At 48.7% G+C, this 17,500-nt stretch overlaps 1 protein-coding gene across 3 annotated transcripts in view; it reads right to left on the minus strand.

Annotated features, from left to right (window-relative positions):
• The window catches only part of LOC143281283 (FMRFamide-activated amiloride-sensitive sodium channel-like), a 158,862-nt gene that overhangs the window by 11,842 nt on the left and 129,520 nt on the right, over positions 1-17,500 (minus strand). For all 3 annotated transcript variants that reach the window (XM_076586416.1, XM_076586415.1, XM_076586414.1), the window contains 3 exons: positions 9,758-10,278; positions 6,549-6,803; positions 4,213-4,452 (listed from right to left, as the gene is read on the minus strand). In XM_076586416.1, the coding sequence (XP_076442531.1) occupies positions 4,213-4,452; positions 6,549-6,803; positions 9,758-10,278 (1,016 nt within the window). The remainder of the gene's footprint in view (positions 1-4,212; positions 4,453-6,548; positions 6,804-9,757; positions 10,279-17,500) is intronic.

Here is a 17,500-nt window from a genome sequence, read left to right on the forward strand (position 1 = left end):
TGTTTCGGGCACACGGCCGAATATCGATGAGTTGGGAGGCAGATCAACGTTCCCTCCCTGTTGTCGGCAAAGACGGCTTTTTAACACCCACCCTCTTTATCTTTCTTCTTGCTCCTCTTCTTCCTTTTTTTTTTTTCCTTCTCCTCCTTCATCACCTCTCTCTCTCTCTCTGTTTTCCCTTCCCTCCCCCTGTCTTTCTCTTCTTCCCTCACTCCTTAAAGATCCATCAATTACATCCTAACGGAGAACCGTAAAACTGAGGATAATTTTAAGGTGTTTGCTTTTGCTTGTGTGTGATGATCGACGAGTAAGAGGCTGACAGTGCCAGAGAGATCCATTCTAGCTGGAGGTTACATGTGGCTGTACTCCACGTTTCTTTTGTAATGTACTCTTACGTCATCCAAGACCGAGAAACACATGCTGCAGACACCATCAATGTACTACGCTAGTTAAAGAGGACCATTTCCAAACGACACATCCAATAAGTGCCTGAGGCTTAACGGTATATTCCCAGTCGTCTCAACTGAACCCAGTAATATACAGCACGCCCTACGTTACAGAAGTGTCCCCACCTCCCTCATCTCACCTACGCCTGTTGCCCAGTCTGGGACACAGGCCGTCACCAAGCGCTCTCCAGCCATCCCGGTCCTGTGCCAGTCACTCCAGCTGTCCCCAGGTGCGGCCTCTCCTCTTCCTGTCTGTCCCCAGGTGCGGCCTGTCCTCTTCATGTCTGCCTCCAGGTGCGGCCTGTCCTCTTCATGTCTGCCCCCAGGTGCGGCCTGTCCTCTTCATGTCTGTCCCCAGGTGCGGCCTGTCCTCTTCCTGTTCCTGTCTGTCCCCAGGTGCGGCCTGTCCTCTTCATGTCTGCCCCCAGGTGCGGCCTGTCCTCTTCATGTCTGTCCCCAGGTGCGGCCTGTCCTCTTCATGTCTGCCTCCAGGTGCGGCCTGTCCTCTTCATGTCTGTCCCCAGGTGCGGCCTGTCCTCTTCCTGTCTGTCCCCAGGTGCGGCCTGTCCTCTTCCTGTTCCTGTCTGTCCCCAGGTGCGGCCTGTCCTCTTCCTGTCTGTCCCCAGGTGCGGCCTGTCCTCTTCCTGTCTGTCCCCAGGTGCGGCCTGTCCTCTTCATGTCTGCCTCCAGGCCGGCCTGTCCTCTTCCTGTCTGTCCCCAGGTGCAACCTGTCCTCTTCATGTCTGTCCCCAGGTGCGGCCTGTCCTCTTCATGTCTGTCCCCAGGTGCGGCCTGTCCTCTTCATGTCTGTCCCCAGGTGCGGCCTGTCCTCTTCATGTCTGTCCCCAGGTGCGGCCTGTCCTCTTCATGTCTGCCCCCAGGTGCGGCCTGTCCTCTTCATGTCTGTCCCCAGGTGCGGCCTGTCCTCTTCATGTCTGTCCCCAAGTGCGGCCTGTCCTCTTCCTGTTCCTGTCTGTCCCCAGGTGCGGCCTGTCCTCTTCATGTCTGCCTCCAGGTGCGGCCTGTCCTCTTCCTGTTCCTGTCTGTCCCCAGGTGCGGCCTGTCCTCTTCATGTCTGTCCCCAGGTGCGGCCTGTCCTCTTCACGTCTGCCTCCAGGTCATGGCGCCACGTATTTCCAAGACGCCCTCTTCTCCTTGCCTTGCAACGCTGAACGCGGGCTTGTGGGGCGCGTCGCCGGTCCATCTCCAGGGTCTTTGGAGAATCGCTTCTTCTGCGGGCCGCTGTCTCGTTCGCTCTCATAGTAATGTTCTTCATTCCTGGTTTTCTCTGACCTGCGAATCCAAAGAATCCCTCCGAGGCAGATGTTGCTGGAAGTTCGGGTCCTCTCTTCATGGCCGTGACTGTGGTTCTCCAGATCTCAGCTTCATAGAGCAGGACAAGCTGACCCCCCCAAATCCCACGCAGTGTCGATCAATCAATCAATCAGGCTGCTTTTGAGGATTGAACTCACCTACCAGTCGCCAGTCCATTCGCTCACCACTGCGCCAAATCGGCGAGTCATTTGAACTTTTAACACTCGGCACAATTCAGACATTGACTCGTGCAGAGTAGTTTTCACGTGAGAAGCACTCTCGCAGTGTTTCTGTTCAAAAGCATAATCATTATCTTCCAAACGAAAATCCTCCTGCAACAAGCCAACACACGCGGTCACACACACTGACATAGTCATCAGCTGCATCAAACAGTGCATTTACTTTTCGCGACTTTCGTTTGGGGACATAATAATAATAATAATAATAATAATGGATACTTATATAGCACACTATCCAGAAATCTGCTCTAGGTGCTTTACAAAAACGCTTTTGATAACATAAAACATTATATCTATGTTACATACACACACCAAAATGTGACCACACACACACACACACGCGCACGCACGCACGTACGCGCACACACACACGCACGCACGCACACACACACACACACTGCATACATACATTTTAACATACATGTGTATCTAACAGCTACCCTAACAAATACGCACACATAGGCAGGCACAAACTTACATAAACACACGCACACACAATACACATTCATATACATGCATGTAGTTGTGGACCTGCCACAATTGAACTTATTGCTGAGGGAAAAGGTGAGTTTTGAGACGAGATTTAAAAGATGCGAGGGAATCAGAGTGACGGAGGTTATCAGGGAGCTTGTTCCACGTCTTTGGCGATTGAAAAGAAAACGATCTGTGTCCATAGGTCTTACTTCTGACGTGAGGTATCCTGAGAAGTCGAGTATCAGAGGAAGAACGGAGCTGGCGAGACGGGGTATAGATATGGATGAGTTCAGAAAGATACTTGGGGCCAGATCCGTTGACTGCAGAAAAGGTCAGAGTGGATAGCTTATAGTCTATTCGATCAGAAACAGGCAACCAGTGGAGAGACTGAAGGAGAGGAGAAACATGGTCAAATTTAGAAGCTCTGCAAATGAGTCTGGCATACACACAGACTGATCTGTGTATTGGACACCATGTCAGCTCAGTGCAGCAACCTCACCATTTTACTGACACCTCCTCTATCTGTATTATGTGGGCAATCTTGCTTGAAGTTCTTTTAACAAGCAACACAAGACAAGACAAGACAAGACAAGACGAGAAACCCCGCGGGGGCACATGAAAATGTTACATATTTCATTTAACTTGTGCACATAGGAATAACATTTGGTATTACGCTTATTCTTATAATAGTTGACATACGATGGAGTCTCCCGTCGGACCGACGGATGAGTAGGCAGGCAGGCTTATCTGTCGGTGTGTGTCCTCATTTATTTATTATGGGAGAAGATGCCGATTCTGGATGCGCAACACTTCCTACAGGTGTTGCAAGGGAAAACGTCTCCAGAAGTTGAGCCTTGCTTCCTTCGCTCACGCTTCTCCTTAATGGCCAGCGTTCTCTTGTTTTCAAACGTCTTCTTCTTCTCCTCCTCCTTCATCGCCTCTCTCTCTCTTTTCCCCTCCCTCCCCCTGTCTCTCTCCTCTTCCCTCACCCCTTAAATAGTTTACAATGGCAACATCAACTGTTTGGTTATGATATATATCAACATTTCATTAAGTGTATGCAACTACACACGAGACCCCGATTCAACCTTCGGGGGGGGGGGGGGGGGGGGGACAAAATACACAGATCACTACACAACACGTAAGGGGGCTGGGGGGGGGGGGGGGAGAGGAACCGGATAGGGGAGAGAAAAAATATAGTTACTTTAGAGCTCGGTCAAGGGACTACGAACTTCTACCGAACTATCGCTGCGTGAATTATTAAAAATCATGCTTTTCAAAAATCATTACCGAACAAATTGCTACCGGGATGTGAGATTTAAAAGAAAAATCAATATTGTTATGATGCTATTGGGAAAACACACAGACACACATACGCATCCATACACGTACACACACACACACACACACACACACACTCACATGCATGCACCGTAACGCAGAAGTATGACAAAATTGGTACATTCACAACGCGCGCGTACAGGTACACTCATCATTTACCAATGATGTACATTCAGATAAAAACACATCCATGCAAGAACAGATAGAGATAAGCATCCACACTCACGAGCGGACACACACACACACACACACACACTCTCTCTCTCTCTCTCGCTCCTTTTCCCATCCCACTTTCCAACACCCCCCTCATCCCCAACCACCCCGACCCCCATATATCCCATCCCATGCTCCCCCCCGCCCCCCCAAAAAAAAAACAACAACAAACAACAACCCCTCACCCTCGGTCATTCTTCAGCCTGAGCATCTCCCGCCCCTCGCACTGCAGGCGGGGCAGGTGCTGGGCCCGGGGGTGTGCGGGCGTGTGGCGCAGCATGTCCCGCCAGCCGGGCACCTGCCCGCAGTAGGGCACGTGGCGCAGGGCGGGCAGGTGGGGCAGGGCGGAGCTGCGGCAGCCACAGCGCCGGACGATCACCTCCTGCTTGCACACCGCGATGCACGTGGAGTAGGTGCTGGTGAAGCTGGGTTGTGGACCCCCCAGGGGTGGGGGTGGTGGTGGTGGTGGTGGTGGGAGGAAAAGAAAAACACAGTTCAGTTCAGTTCAGTTACTCAAGGAATTTCAGTTACTGCGTTGGGACAATTCCATAGTCATACGCTACACATCTTGCTGATATAAAGCATGGTGCCTCAACTGCTAGCTGTGTAAGCCCGAACGAAGCTTGCACATAACTGACACGACAGGGCGGTAGGATTACAAAACACCATTATGGCTGTTATTCTTATTGTTATTATTAATATTATTATTATTGTTGTTGTTGTTGTTATTATTATTATTATTATCATCATCATCATTGTTGTTGTTGTTGCTGCTGTCGTTATAATGTCGTTTGGTGGGGGAGGGGGGGGGGGGAAGAAAGAAAAGAAAAGAAAAAGAAAAGTGAGATGGTATGACCAGTCACGTGACAGGATCTGACGGGCTCTTCAAGACTGTCCTTCCGGGAACAGCGGAGGACAAAAAGGAAGTTTCACTGTTTCACTTTCTCAAGGAGGCGTCACTGCGTTCGGACAAATCCATACACGCTACACCACATCTGTTGAGCAGATGCCTGACCAGCAGCATAACCCAACGCGCTTAGTCAGGCCTTGAGTGCATGCTTACATATTTGTGTACCTATGAAAGTGGATTTCATTTTACGTAATTTCGCCAGAGGACAACACTCTCGTTGCCATGGGTTCTTTTTCAGTGCGCCAAGTGCGTGCTGCACACGGGACCTCGGTTTATCGTCTCATCCGAAAGACTAGACGCTCAGTTTGATTTTCCAGTCAAACTTAGGAGAAAGGGCGAGAGCGGGATTCGAACCCACACCCTCACGGACTCTCTGTATTGGCAGCTGAGCGTCTTAACCATTCTGCCACCTTCCTCCCTAGGAAACGAGGCCGCCGATAGCAGAGGACCATATCAGGGCCTAAACAGACCATAAACAACGACATAAAATAACAATGACCCGTCAACATCGATCCCAGCTGATAACAGTAAAGCAACAACAACAACAAACCATCTGATAACAGTAAAGCAGCAACAACAACAAACAACAACAACAACATAAAATAACGATCACCCCGTCAATCACACTTGGACGAGATAATCAGGGAAAATATACCATCCCAGGGACAACAGATATGTGAAGCGACTGACCTCCAAAGACTGAATAAAAGTACCAACCAACCAATTAACTAACCAACCAACCAACTAACCCAACAACCTGCCAGCTACCGTCTCACAGAGCAAAGTGACAGTCACCTGCATCAAACTAATTACCTGGCTCACTAATAACTCCGTTTATCCGATCAAACAACCGACACTAACGGTCGAAGTTGCAACCAGTTCTATTAACAAATCGACTAATAAGCAAATCACAACAAACAACACACACACACACACACACACACACACCTCTGTAAATAATAGTGTTGAATAAGGTAATGAATGTCATGTTCAGAACACTGACGGTGAATGTGATAATTCCAACCGATTGTATGTTTACTCGATTGCAGAAGGGTTTAGTGAGCAATCACACTTTCGAGTTTGAACACGCTCCTGGGTCCTCGAACAGCACATTAATTCTGTGCATGAGAGGAGACATATAAGCCCTCAGTTCAGTCTGTTTCGACAGTCAGAGACAAAAGTATTACAGTCAGTCGTGTCCGACCCAAACCAAAAACCCTAAGTCCAGTCAATCTCGATATTCTGAGACCAGAGTATGATTGTCGGTCATCGGTGTCCGAACTTAAGGCTTAACTCACTCAGTACGGCCAGCCCTCTCTTCTCCTCTACACAGACCCCTCGGATGTCCAGTGGGTGTCTCAATGACCCAACCTTTAGCTTCTGTCGTCAGAATTGTGGTATTCTTTCTCGACATTCACCTCTTCAGTATAAGCGTCTTCCGCTTGCAATATTTTGATGGTGGTAATTTGGGTGAAACGCTGTTAACGTCGTCTCTTTCGCCGTTCGTATGGAAAGAGTTAAAGGTCTCTTCTCATGCACCGGGCATCGATTTATTTATTTATCCTATCCTATATCCGTGACACTGAGCCACAAAACCGGAAGCCTCCTCACTTGTCGAAGCCCCTCAGCTGGGTGCCGGAGCAGTTGCCGTAGGGGCGGGGCAGACGGGCGTGCAGCAGCGGCTTGATGGCCACGGAGGTGGAGAAGCCCGGGGCCACGTCCTGACCGTGCTGCACGGGCAGCGGCAGCGTGTCGGGGGCGTGCACCATGACCCTGGCCCCCGCGCTGTGCAGGATGTTGGTGTCCAGGGTGTACACCCCGTAGCTGCCCAGAGGCGGGAAGTTGTTGTCCAGGAACATCACCACACTGTGCCACAAGGGAGAGTCGTTTCGTTTATTCAATGTTATAGTCTGTTCATCTAAGATGATGGTATTAGACTGAAAATAAATGGTATTATAATCATTATTATTATTATTATTATTTGTATTATTATTTTTTCCAATCATAATGGTGATTATTATTATTATCATTAATTAGAAATCATCATTTGTGAAAATCAATCGCGGGGGAAGAAATATTCAACTGAAAAGGGGGCGGTTGAGGTGGAGGGGTGTGTGTGGGGGGCAAGGGGGATGGGGGGGGGGGGGTGGGTGGGGGGGGGGGCGAGGGGAAGGTGATTGAGGAAGGAAAAGAGAGAGAGAGAGAGAGAACAGAATGTGGAAAAGATGAGTTCAAAGTGTAAAATGAGAGAGGGTGGATGTCAGTGATTGGAGAAAGAAAAACATAATATTGGAAGAGAGTGTGTATGTGTGTGAGAGATGGGGGATTTGGGAAGCGGGAAACTGAGTGGTGGCACCTCAACCCTCAACCACAGGGAGAGAAAGAAAAGTGTTGTCCAGGACCACCAGGAACATCACCACGCTACCACAGGAGGAAAAAAGAAAAGTCAAAATGGGAGGAGGGGGTCGGGTGCTGGGGGCGAGGGACGAGAGAGAGAGAGAGAGTGGGGTGGGGTGGCAGAGGGGGTAGGGTGGGAATGGGGGGGAGAGAAGTAAAAAAAAAAAAAAAAAAAAAAAGAAAAAAAAAGGGCGATGGGAGTGAAGTGCAAGGGTAGGTGTAGGGTTGGGAGGGGGAGCGACGGGCGCAATAGCCGAGTGGTTAAAGCGTTGGACTGTCAATCTGAGGGTCCCGGGTTCGAATCACGGTGACGGCGCCTGGTGGGTAAAGGGTGGAGATTTTTACGATCTCCCAGGTCAACATATGTGCAGACCTGCTAGTGCCTGAACCCCCTTCGTGTGTATATGCAAGCAGAAGATCAAATACGCACGTTAAAGATCCTGTAATCCATGTCAGCGTTCGGTGGGTTATGGAAACAAGAACATACCCAGCATGCACCCCCCCGAAAACGGAGTATGGCTGCCTACATGGCGGGGTAAAAACGGTCATACACGTAAAAGCCCACTCGTGTGCATACGAGTGAACGCAGAAGAAGAAGGGAGGGGGAGCCGGAGAGAAGGTAGGGAGAGAAAGAAAAGCAAGGTTGAGGTGCCACCACTCCGTTTCACTTTCTCTATCAAGGAGGCGTCACTGCGTTCAGACAAAAAAATATACCTGTATAACATATACGCCACGCCACATCTGCTAGGCTGATGCCTGACCTCCAGGGAAGGGGAGGGGGAGGGGAGGCGGTGGCGGGAGAGAGAAAAGAGTTGAATGCCACCACTCTGCTTCACTATCTCTATCAAGGAGGCGTCACCGTGTTCAGATAAAATATACGAAAATACGCCACAACATATATCCTATGCTGATGCATGAGCAACAGCATAACCCCAACGCACTACGTCAGGCCGTGTGTGCATGCATAATATATTTGTGTACCTATTTGGGTGGACGGGAAAGGGGGGGAGGGAGAAAGAAAAAGGGGTTGAGGTGCCACAACTCAGTTTCACTTTCTATCAAGGAGGCGTCACTGCGTTCAGACAAAACACATCGATGTGATACGCCACACAACATCTGTTTGGCTTATGCCTGGTCGTCCAGGAGCGTAACCAAACACCGCTTAGTCAGGCCTGGAGTGCACGCATAACATATTGGTGCACCACCTATCACAGTGAAGGTCCTTCTAGCAGAACTTTGCCAGAGGACAGTCCTTTTGTTGACATGGGTTCTCTTTTCAGTGCGCCAAGCGCCTGCTGCACAGTGACCTGGGTTTATCGTCTCCTCCGAATGAGGTTTTCGCTCCGTTTTGATTTTCCAGTCAAACTCGGGAGAAAGGGTGAGACCGAGATTCGAACCCAGACCCTCAAGGACACTATAGTGACAGATAAGTGACATTCTTCCACCTTCCTTCCACCATGTTAAGCATCACAACGGTCATGTAACCATTACCGCCTTCATTTTTCGCCAGAAAAAAAAGACCCGAAACTGCCGCTGTCTTTAAACTGTTGGCTGACCTGAACTACTGTCCAACTGAGAGATAAAAAAAAAATCACCACTAGCATACCTCTGTCATGATCATCATAACTGTCGTCGTAGTCATCATTCTGTTTGTTCTTATCCCTTTTCTTCATTCATTGTTGGTCGTTAGATTTTGTTTGTTTGGTTTCTTTTTGCTGTGACTGCTTTTTTTTTGTGCGTGTATAAACGTGAGAATGAACAGCATCACGATCACAGACAACACTGATGATAATGGCCAGAGTGAACAATATCGTTTCTGACACATTTCTGTCATTGAAATGTCACACACACACACACACACACACACACACACACACACACACACAAATACACCGAAAGAACAAAGACTGTGTGATACTTGTAACAGTTTAGAAGATGAGATTCACCTTTCAGACAATTGTGTAAAGTACAATACTTACAGACACAGATTCCTAATCGATATATGTCGTCCAAATGCAAAGCCTAGTGAATTGATCCTTCTAACAGAAATACAGCCAAGGCTGGCGAAATTTGTTCATGAATGTTTCTCTTCTTAATATGCTCATGTTTATGTTTCATTGTGTCTTATAAACTTTAAGGTTTTATGACAATAAAAAGTATTCTATTCTATTCACACACACACACAAACACACTGAGACCCAGAAAATACAAACAGAGCCCCCCCTCCGTATCATTTCACACACACACACACACACACACACACACACACACACACACACACACACACACACACACACTGAGACCCAGAAAACAAAAACAGAACCCCCCCTCTCCACCCCTCCCCCCCGACCCCTCCCCCCCTAATCCCCCCCCACACACACACACACACAGACACTCACACAAAAACTCCCTCCCTCTCTCACCTCAAGCCATGCTCGGGCCCCGTGGAATGCACAATCAACCTCTTCCTCCTCCTCCTCTTCTTCTTCCTACTGCTGCTACTGCTGCTGCTGCTGCTGCTGCCTCCAAGAGAGTCGGCTTCAGGATCAGGGTCGGGTTCGGGTTCCTGCTGCTCTTCCCCTCGCGTGTTGAAGGTGAAGCAGCTGTAGTAGTTGCCGTCGAAGGAGGTGGAGAAGTTGGCCGTGGAGCAGGGCTGCTTGTTGAAGCTGCAATGCAGCAGCGACTCGTTCAGGCTGTGGCGTACGAACATGGCGTCCTCGCCCACGTTCTCGTGGAAGGCGCGGATGGAGCGCAGGTGGGGCGTCTGGGCGCCGAAGTCGTACGTCTCCAGGAACTCCAGCCACCCCCGCACGTCCGAGCTGTTGGAGTCGGTGCCGTTGAGCAGCTGGCGCAGCTTGCGCCACGAGATGGGCTCGATGTTGCACAGGGTGACTGAGGGGAACTCCACGGGCAGCCCGTCCTGGATCTCAGACACCTCCACCACCTGTGTGTTGTGTTGTGTTGTGTTGTGTTGTGTTGTGTTGTGTTGTGTTGTGTTGTGTTGTGTTGTGTGTGTGTTGTGTTGTGTGTGTGTTGTGTTGTGTTGTGTTGTGTGTTGTGTTGTGTTGTGTCGTGTGTGTGTTGTGTTGTGTTGTGTTGTGTTGTGTTTTGTGTGTGGGTGTTGTGTGGGTGTTGTGTTATGTTGTGTTGCGTTGTGTTGTGTTGTGTTTTGTGTGTGGGTGTTGTGTTGTGTTGTGTCGTGTCGTGTGTGTGTTGTGTTGAGTTGTGTGTGTGTTGTGTTGAGTTGTGTTGTGTTGTGTGTGTGTTGTGTTGTGTTGGTGTTGTGTTGTGTTTTGTGTGTGGGTGTTGTGTTGTGTTGTGTTGTGTCGTGTGTGTGTTGAGTTATGTTGTGTTGTGTTGTGTTTTGTGTGTGGGTGTTGAGTTGTGTTGTGTTGTGTCGTGTGTGTGTTGAGTTATGTTGTGTTGTGTTGTGTTTTGTGTGGGTGTTGTGTTGTGTTGTGTTGTGTTGTGTTGTGTTGTGTGTGGGTGTTGTGTTGTGTTGTGTTGTGTTGTGTGTGGGTGTTGTGTTGTGTTGTGTTGTGTTGTGTGTGGGTGTTGTGTTGTGTTGTGTTGTGTTGTGTTGTGTGTGGGTGTTGTGTTGTGTTGTGTTGTGTGTGGGTGTTGTGTTGTGTTGTGTTGTGTTGTGTTGTGTTTTGTGTGTGTTGTGTTTTGTGTGTGTTGTGTTGTGTTGTGGTGTGTTGTGGTGTGGTGTGTTGTGGTGTGTTGTGGGTTGTGTGTTGTGTTGTGTTGTGTTGTGTCGTGTCGTGTTGTGTCGTGTCGTGTGTGTGTTGTGTTGTGTTGTGTTGTGTTGTGTTGTGTGTGGGTGTTGTGTTGTGTTGTGTTTTTGTGTGTGTGTGTGTGTGTGTGGGGGGGGGTGTAGGGAGGGGGTGCGAGGTGGGGGGGGGGGGTGTTGGTGGGTGTCGTGTTGTTTGTGTTGTGTTGCGTTGTGTGTGTGTGTGTGGGGGGGGGGGGGAATGGGAGGGTGCGGGGAGGGGTGGGTTGTTGTAGGTGTGTGTGTGTGTGTGTGTGTGTGTGTGTGTGTGTGTGTGTGTGTGTGTGTGTGTCCAGATCGGGGGGAAAAGAAGAGAGGGCAGAAGATTAGTTTCTCGCTTCCTGGTTTTGAAAGGAGGCCGTCAAAGCCGTGCCAATACGATCCATTTACAACACATATAAATAATCAAAAAAAGATAAAGAGAAAAAAAGGGGCGAGGGGGGAGGGAAGGGATGGGGCTGGAAGGGTGGAGTGAGGAAGGGGATGGGGGAAACATACACCTGACCCATGCATGGATCCAACGCGCTGGGTGTAGGTTCAATTCTTCGTCAAGTGACAGACCACGACACTGGACAACTGAAGTGGACGTGACCCACAACAGGAACACATCTGGCAATGGGACAGACGTGGGGTGTATACACACACAACACACACACTGACACACACACAACACACACACTGACACACACACACACACACACACACACACACACACACACACACACACACACACACACACTGACACACACACACGCTAACACACACACACACGCACTGACACACACACACACACACACACACACACACACACACACACACACACATCTTCACGTATTGCCTACAGCGCAGCGTATCGCCAAGGACATTATCATTGTCTGTCTATCTATTACTTGTGTTACTAAGCCAATGTTGTTGTGTTTTTTTTACAGATAAAGCTTCAACCTGCACACTGGACTGATGCAAATCTGGGAGGAATCTGCTGCTTTGATGATTTACAACGAACGAAAACTATCAAGCAGCGCTGTCGTCAACAGCTCTGAGGAACCGACCCATTGGCTTTGATGGACTGGAGGTGAAGTCTCGGATCTGAAAGATCAAACTTACGAACAGATGCGGAATCGGATCTGAACGACGGGCGCAACAGCCGAGTGGTTAAAACGTTGGGCTTTCAATCTGAGGGTCCCGGGTTCGAATCTCCTTAACAGCGCCTGGTGGGTAAAGCGTGGTGATTTTTCCGATCTCCGCGTTCGGTGGGTAAAGGAAGCAAGAACATACCTAGCATGCACAACCCCGAAAACAGAGTATGGCTGCCTACACGGTGGGGGTAAAAACGGTTATGCACGTAAAAGCCCACTCGTGTATATAGGAATGAACGTGGGAGTTGTAGCCCACGAACTATGAAGAAGGAGAAGAAGGATCTGAACATAGCGCTGAGTGCTTTTGTGGGAAACAGTACATGAATGACGAAAGGTGTACACCCAGACAGCTTAGGATGCTTGACAATCATAAATCGCGCAAAAAACACTGTGCTCCATACCTCATCTCACGAAAAAAAAAAAGAAAAAAAAAAAAGGAAAAGAAAAGAAAAAAAAAAGAAAAAAAGAAAAAAAGAAACCTCAACTGTAATTGAACTGTCCTCGAATTAAAATGCTAACTGATATCGCGCTATACAGTACAACTGGTAACTGAGTCCACGAAAAACCCAACTTACAATGTAATTAGACATCAGCAACATGTGACCCTTCTGCCACACATTTCTTTTGAACACATCTCAAGGGATCACCTCTGCACGCTGCATTTCTATAAATAAATAAATGAGTAAATAAACGAATAAATAAATAAATAAATACTAAATCACAATTTCCAAAAGACACATGGAGTGAAATATCAGAGAACAGCACACACACAAGCGATTCTACCCCTCTCTCTTCCTCCTTCCTTCCCTCCCGTTTTTTTTTCTCCTTCTTCTTCATCATTCTCCTTCGTCTACTATCCCGGAGTCTCAAGACCATCGGGGCACGGCACCACTGATGGCCTGGCACCCCCCAGTCCTTTCCGTTTCTCTCCGTTCCTCGCCTCTTTCAGGGTGTCCATCAGTCTCAGGCCTGTACATTCTGGGTCTCCATACGAACGGCGAAAGAGACGACGTTAACAGCGTTTCACCCCAATTACCATCATCAAAATATTGCAAGCGGAAAGCTCTTATACTGAAGACGTGAATGTTGACAAAGGATACCACAATTCTGACGACGGAAGCAAAAGGTTGAGTCATTGAGACACCCACTGGACATCCGAGGGGTCTGTGTAGAGGAGAAGAGAGGACTGGCCGTACTGAGTGAGTTAACTGTCCGCACCAGTCCCGTGTTTCGGTGTGCCTTTCCTGTCTCCTTCCTTGCACTATGCCTTGCAGGATTGTCTCGGCAAGTCCTCCCGCTGGTCGAGAGATGTATGATAGTCAGTCGTGTCGACTATGACCATCAGAACAGCAGAGGAGGTAATTGCTGGCCCGACTATCTGGACTATCTGTGGAGAGTGTCTTGCCCAGGTTATATCCCCAGCCTCTCGGCTAAGAGTAGTACGGTCGGCGCTGGAATGGTTTCCAAAGGCCAACTCGCCCCCAAGGCTGCAGCACTAAGAGCCAGTGCAATTTTGCCTCCTAGTTTGGGGGTTATAGTCCTTCACAAAAGACTAAGCTGTAAGTGATTTCCTAATGCATTGGAGAAACCATTGATAATACAGCTCTCACTTTGCTGTTGGCCCTACTGTAAACGTATGTCAATCTGTGATGTAAGCTCATACTTGGTGGAGACGTGCCCACACCACTTCAAGTTTCCTTTCTTCACCGTGGTCAGGAGATCCTCACAGGATTCGATGGTTTGCCGGACTCGTTTCTCACTTCTTCATTGGCAGTAATGATCCTGTAAGGTGAACCGAAAGGCTTTCGGAAGCATCTCATCTCTGTGGCCTATATCATCCAGTTTTATATAAAGATCTTCGTTCGTGGACTGTAACTCCAACGTTCACTCGTATGTACACGTGTGGGCTTTTACGTGTATGACAGTTTTTATCCCGCCATGCAGGCAACCGTACTCCGTTTTCGGGGGCGTGCATGCTGGGTATGTTCTTGTTTCCGTAACCCACCGAACGCTGACATGGATTACATGATCTTTAACGTGCGTATTTGATCTTCTGCTTGAGTATACACACGACGGGGTTTCAGGCACTAGCAGGACTGCACATATGTTGACCTGGGAGATCTAAAAAAAATCTCCATCCTTTATCCATCAGGCGCCGTTACCGAGATTCGAACCCGGGACCCTCAGATTGATAGTCCAGCGCTTTAAACACTCGGCCATTGCGCCCGTCTTACATAAAGATAAAATATCGTTTTATAACTATTCCTCATCTGAATTCCAACATATTAACTGTGATAAGGTGAACGATGCTTTGTCCGTAATAGGGGCTCCCCTGCCACGAAAACTCCACAAGTCTGTCAAGGGAACGAGTGGGTTGTGGACATGAAACAATCCTCCGTCTGCGTTACCTTCACCTGTTACCTTCCTCCTCCCTGCCATCAACACAAAGTTACGATGCTGTTGTGTCTTGAGTCCCAGGGCATGCGAATAACGATTTGGGTGATGGTGATGGACAGACGATGGTGACGATGATGGTGATGATGGCCAAACGATGGTGACGATGATGGTGATGATGGCCAAACGATGGTGACGATGATGGCCAAACGATGGTGACGATGATGGTGATGATGGCCAAACGATGGTGACGATGATGGTGATGATAGCCAAACGATGGTGATGATGATGGTGATGGCCAGACGATGGTGATGATGATGGTGATGATGGCCAAACGATGGTGACGATGATGGCGGTGATGGCCAAACGATGGTGACGATGATGGCCAGACGATGGTGACGATGATGGTGATGATGACCAAACGATGGTGATGATGATGGTGATGGCCAGACGATGGTGACGATGATGTTGATGATGGCCAAACGATGGTGATGATGATGGTGATGATGGCCAAACGATAGTGACGACGATGGTGACGATGATGGTGATGATGGTGATGGCCAAACGATGGTGACGATGATGGCCAAACGATGTTGACGATTATAGTGGTGATGATGGCCAAATGATTGTGACGATGATGGTGATGATGATGGCCAAACGATGGTGACGATGATGGTGATGATGGCCAAACAATGGTGATAATGATGGTGATGATGGCCAAACGATGGTGACGATGATGGTGATGGTGGCCAGACGATGGTGACGATGATGGTGATGATGGCCAAACGATGGTGACGATGATGGCCAAACGATGGTGATGATGATGGTGATGATGGCCAAACGATGGTGCCGATGATGGCCAAACGATGGTGATGATGATGGTGATGATGGACAAACGATGGTGACGATGATGGTGATGATGGCCAAACGATGGTGACGATGATGGTGATGATGGCCAAACGATGGTGATGATGATGGTGATGATGGCCAAACGATGGTGACGATGATGGTGATGATGACCAAACGATGGTAATGATGATGGTGATGGCCAGACGATGGTGACGATGATGCTGATGATGGCCAAACGATGGTGATGATGATGGTGATGATGGCCAAACGATAGTGACGACGATGGTGACGATGATGGTGATGGCCAAACGATGGTGACGATGATGGCCAAACGATGGTGACGATTATAGTGGTGATGATGGCTAAATGATTGTGACGACGATGGTGACGATGATGGCCAAACGATGGTGACGATGATGGTGATGATGGCCAAACAATGGTGATAATGATGGTGATGATGGCCAAACGATGGTGACGATGATGGTGATGGTGGCCAGACGATGGTGACGATGATGGTGATGATGGCCAAACGATGGTGACGATGATGGCCAAACGATGGTGATGATGATGGTGATGATGGCCAAACGATGGTGCCGATGATGGCCAAACGATGGTGATGATGATGGTGATGATGGACAAACGATGGTGACGATGATGGTGATGATGGCCAAACGATGGTGACGATGATGGTGATGATGGCCAAACGATGGTGATGATGATGGTGATGATGGCCAAACGATGGTGACGATGATGGTGATGATGACCAAACGATGGTAATGATGATGGTGATGGCCAGACGATGGTGACGATGATGCTGATGATGGCCAAACGATGGTGATGATGATGGTGATGATGGCCAAACGATAGTGACGACGATGGTGACGATGATGGTGATGGCCAAACGATGGTGACGATGATGGCCAAACGATGGTGACGATTATAGTGGTGATGATGGCTAAATGATTGTGACGACGATGGTGACGATGATGGCCAAACGATGGTGACGATGATGGTGATGATGGCCAAACGATGGTGACGATAATAGTGGTGATGATGGCCAAACAATGGTGACAATGATGGTGATGATGGCCAAACGATGGTGACGATGATGGTGATGGTGGCCAGACGATGGTGACGATGATGGTGATGATGGCCAAACGATGGTGACGATGATGACCAAACGATGGTGACGATGATGGCCAGACGATGGTGACGATGATGGACAAACGATGGTGACGATGATGGCGGTGATGGCCAAACGATGGTGACGATGATGGCCAGACGATGGTGATGATCATGGCGATAAACATGATCCCGGGGGCTGGCAGTGCCGACAGCGATAGCTGCTGGCGAGGAAGTGAGTGAAGGACCACCGTGGCTGTAACCTTGCTGATACAGCTGGAGTTATGGTGACGGGGTAAAAGAGCGCAAAGTGAAATACCGGCCGTTTAGATAGCTGTGTTTGTACCTCTCTCTCTCTCTGTACCTCATTCAGAGAGAGCTTGTGATAATGGCTGGACTGCTGTGCTACCGTATTTCCCGCGGCCAGTCTCCCCCCTCGCCCCCCATTTTCTCTCTCTCACCCCCCCCCCATCTCTCAGTCTCTCCATTATATTGTACAAACCTTGGAGACGCAGCAAATCTCTTATTAAAATAAGTTGATGTTGTTTCAATTCCATTTTTTCCTTTCTGTTCCATTTTTATCTGTTTTGCACCATTTTGTTCTGATTAGTACCTACTATGTCACTAGAGCTTTACAGCTAATGACATTAAACATTTCAGTGTTCAGTGTGTTTCATTATATTGTACCTCACACTGAAAGTATTTGTGAATAAGGTTGAGGACTGTCAATCCTGTCAAATCTGCCCCGTACCCGCTATTGAAAATAAATACTTGTGAAGAAGGCTGGTAGGCCTACCCTTCTTCGCCTCCCCCTCCCCCGCCCCTCCCCCACAACCAATCCTTCCCTCTTCACAAAAATACTGATTTGTAAGTGATTTCCCACCGCATTGGAG

This window comes from Babylonia areolata, chromosome 4 (genome assembly GCF_041734735.1).
Source record: "Babylonia areolata isolate BAREFJ2019XMU chromosome 4, ASM4173473v1, whole genome shotgun sequence".
Lineage (NCBI taxonomy): Eukaryota > Metazoa > Mollusca > Gastropoda > Neogastropoda > Buccinidae > Babylonia > Babylonia areolata.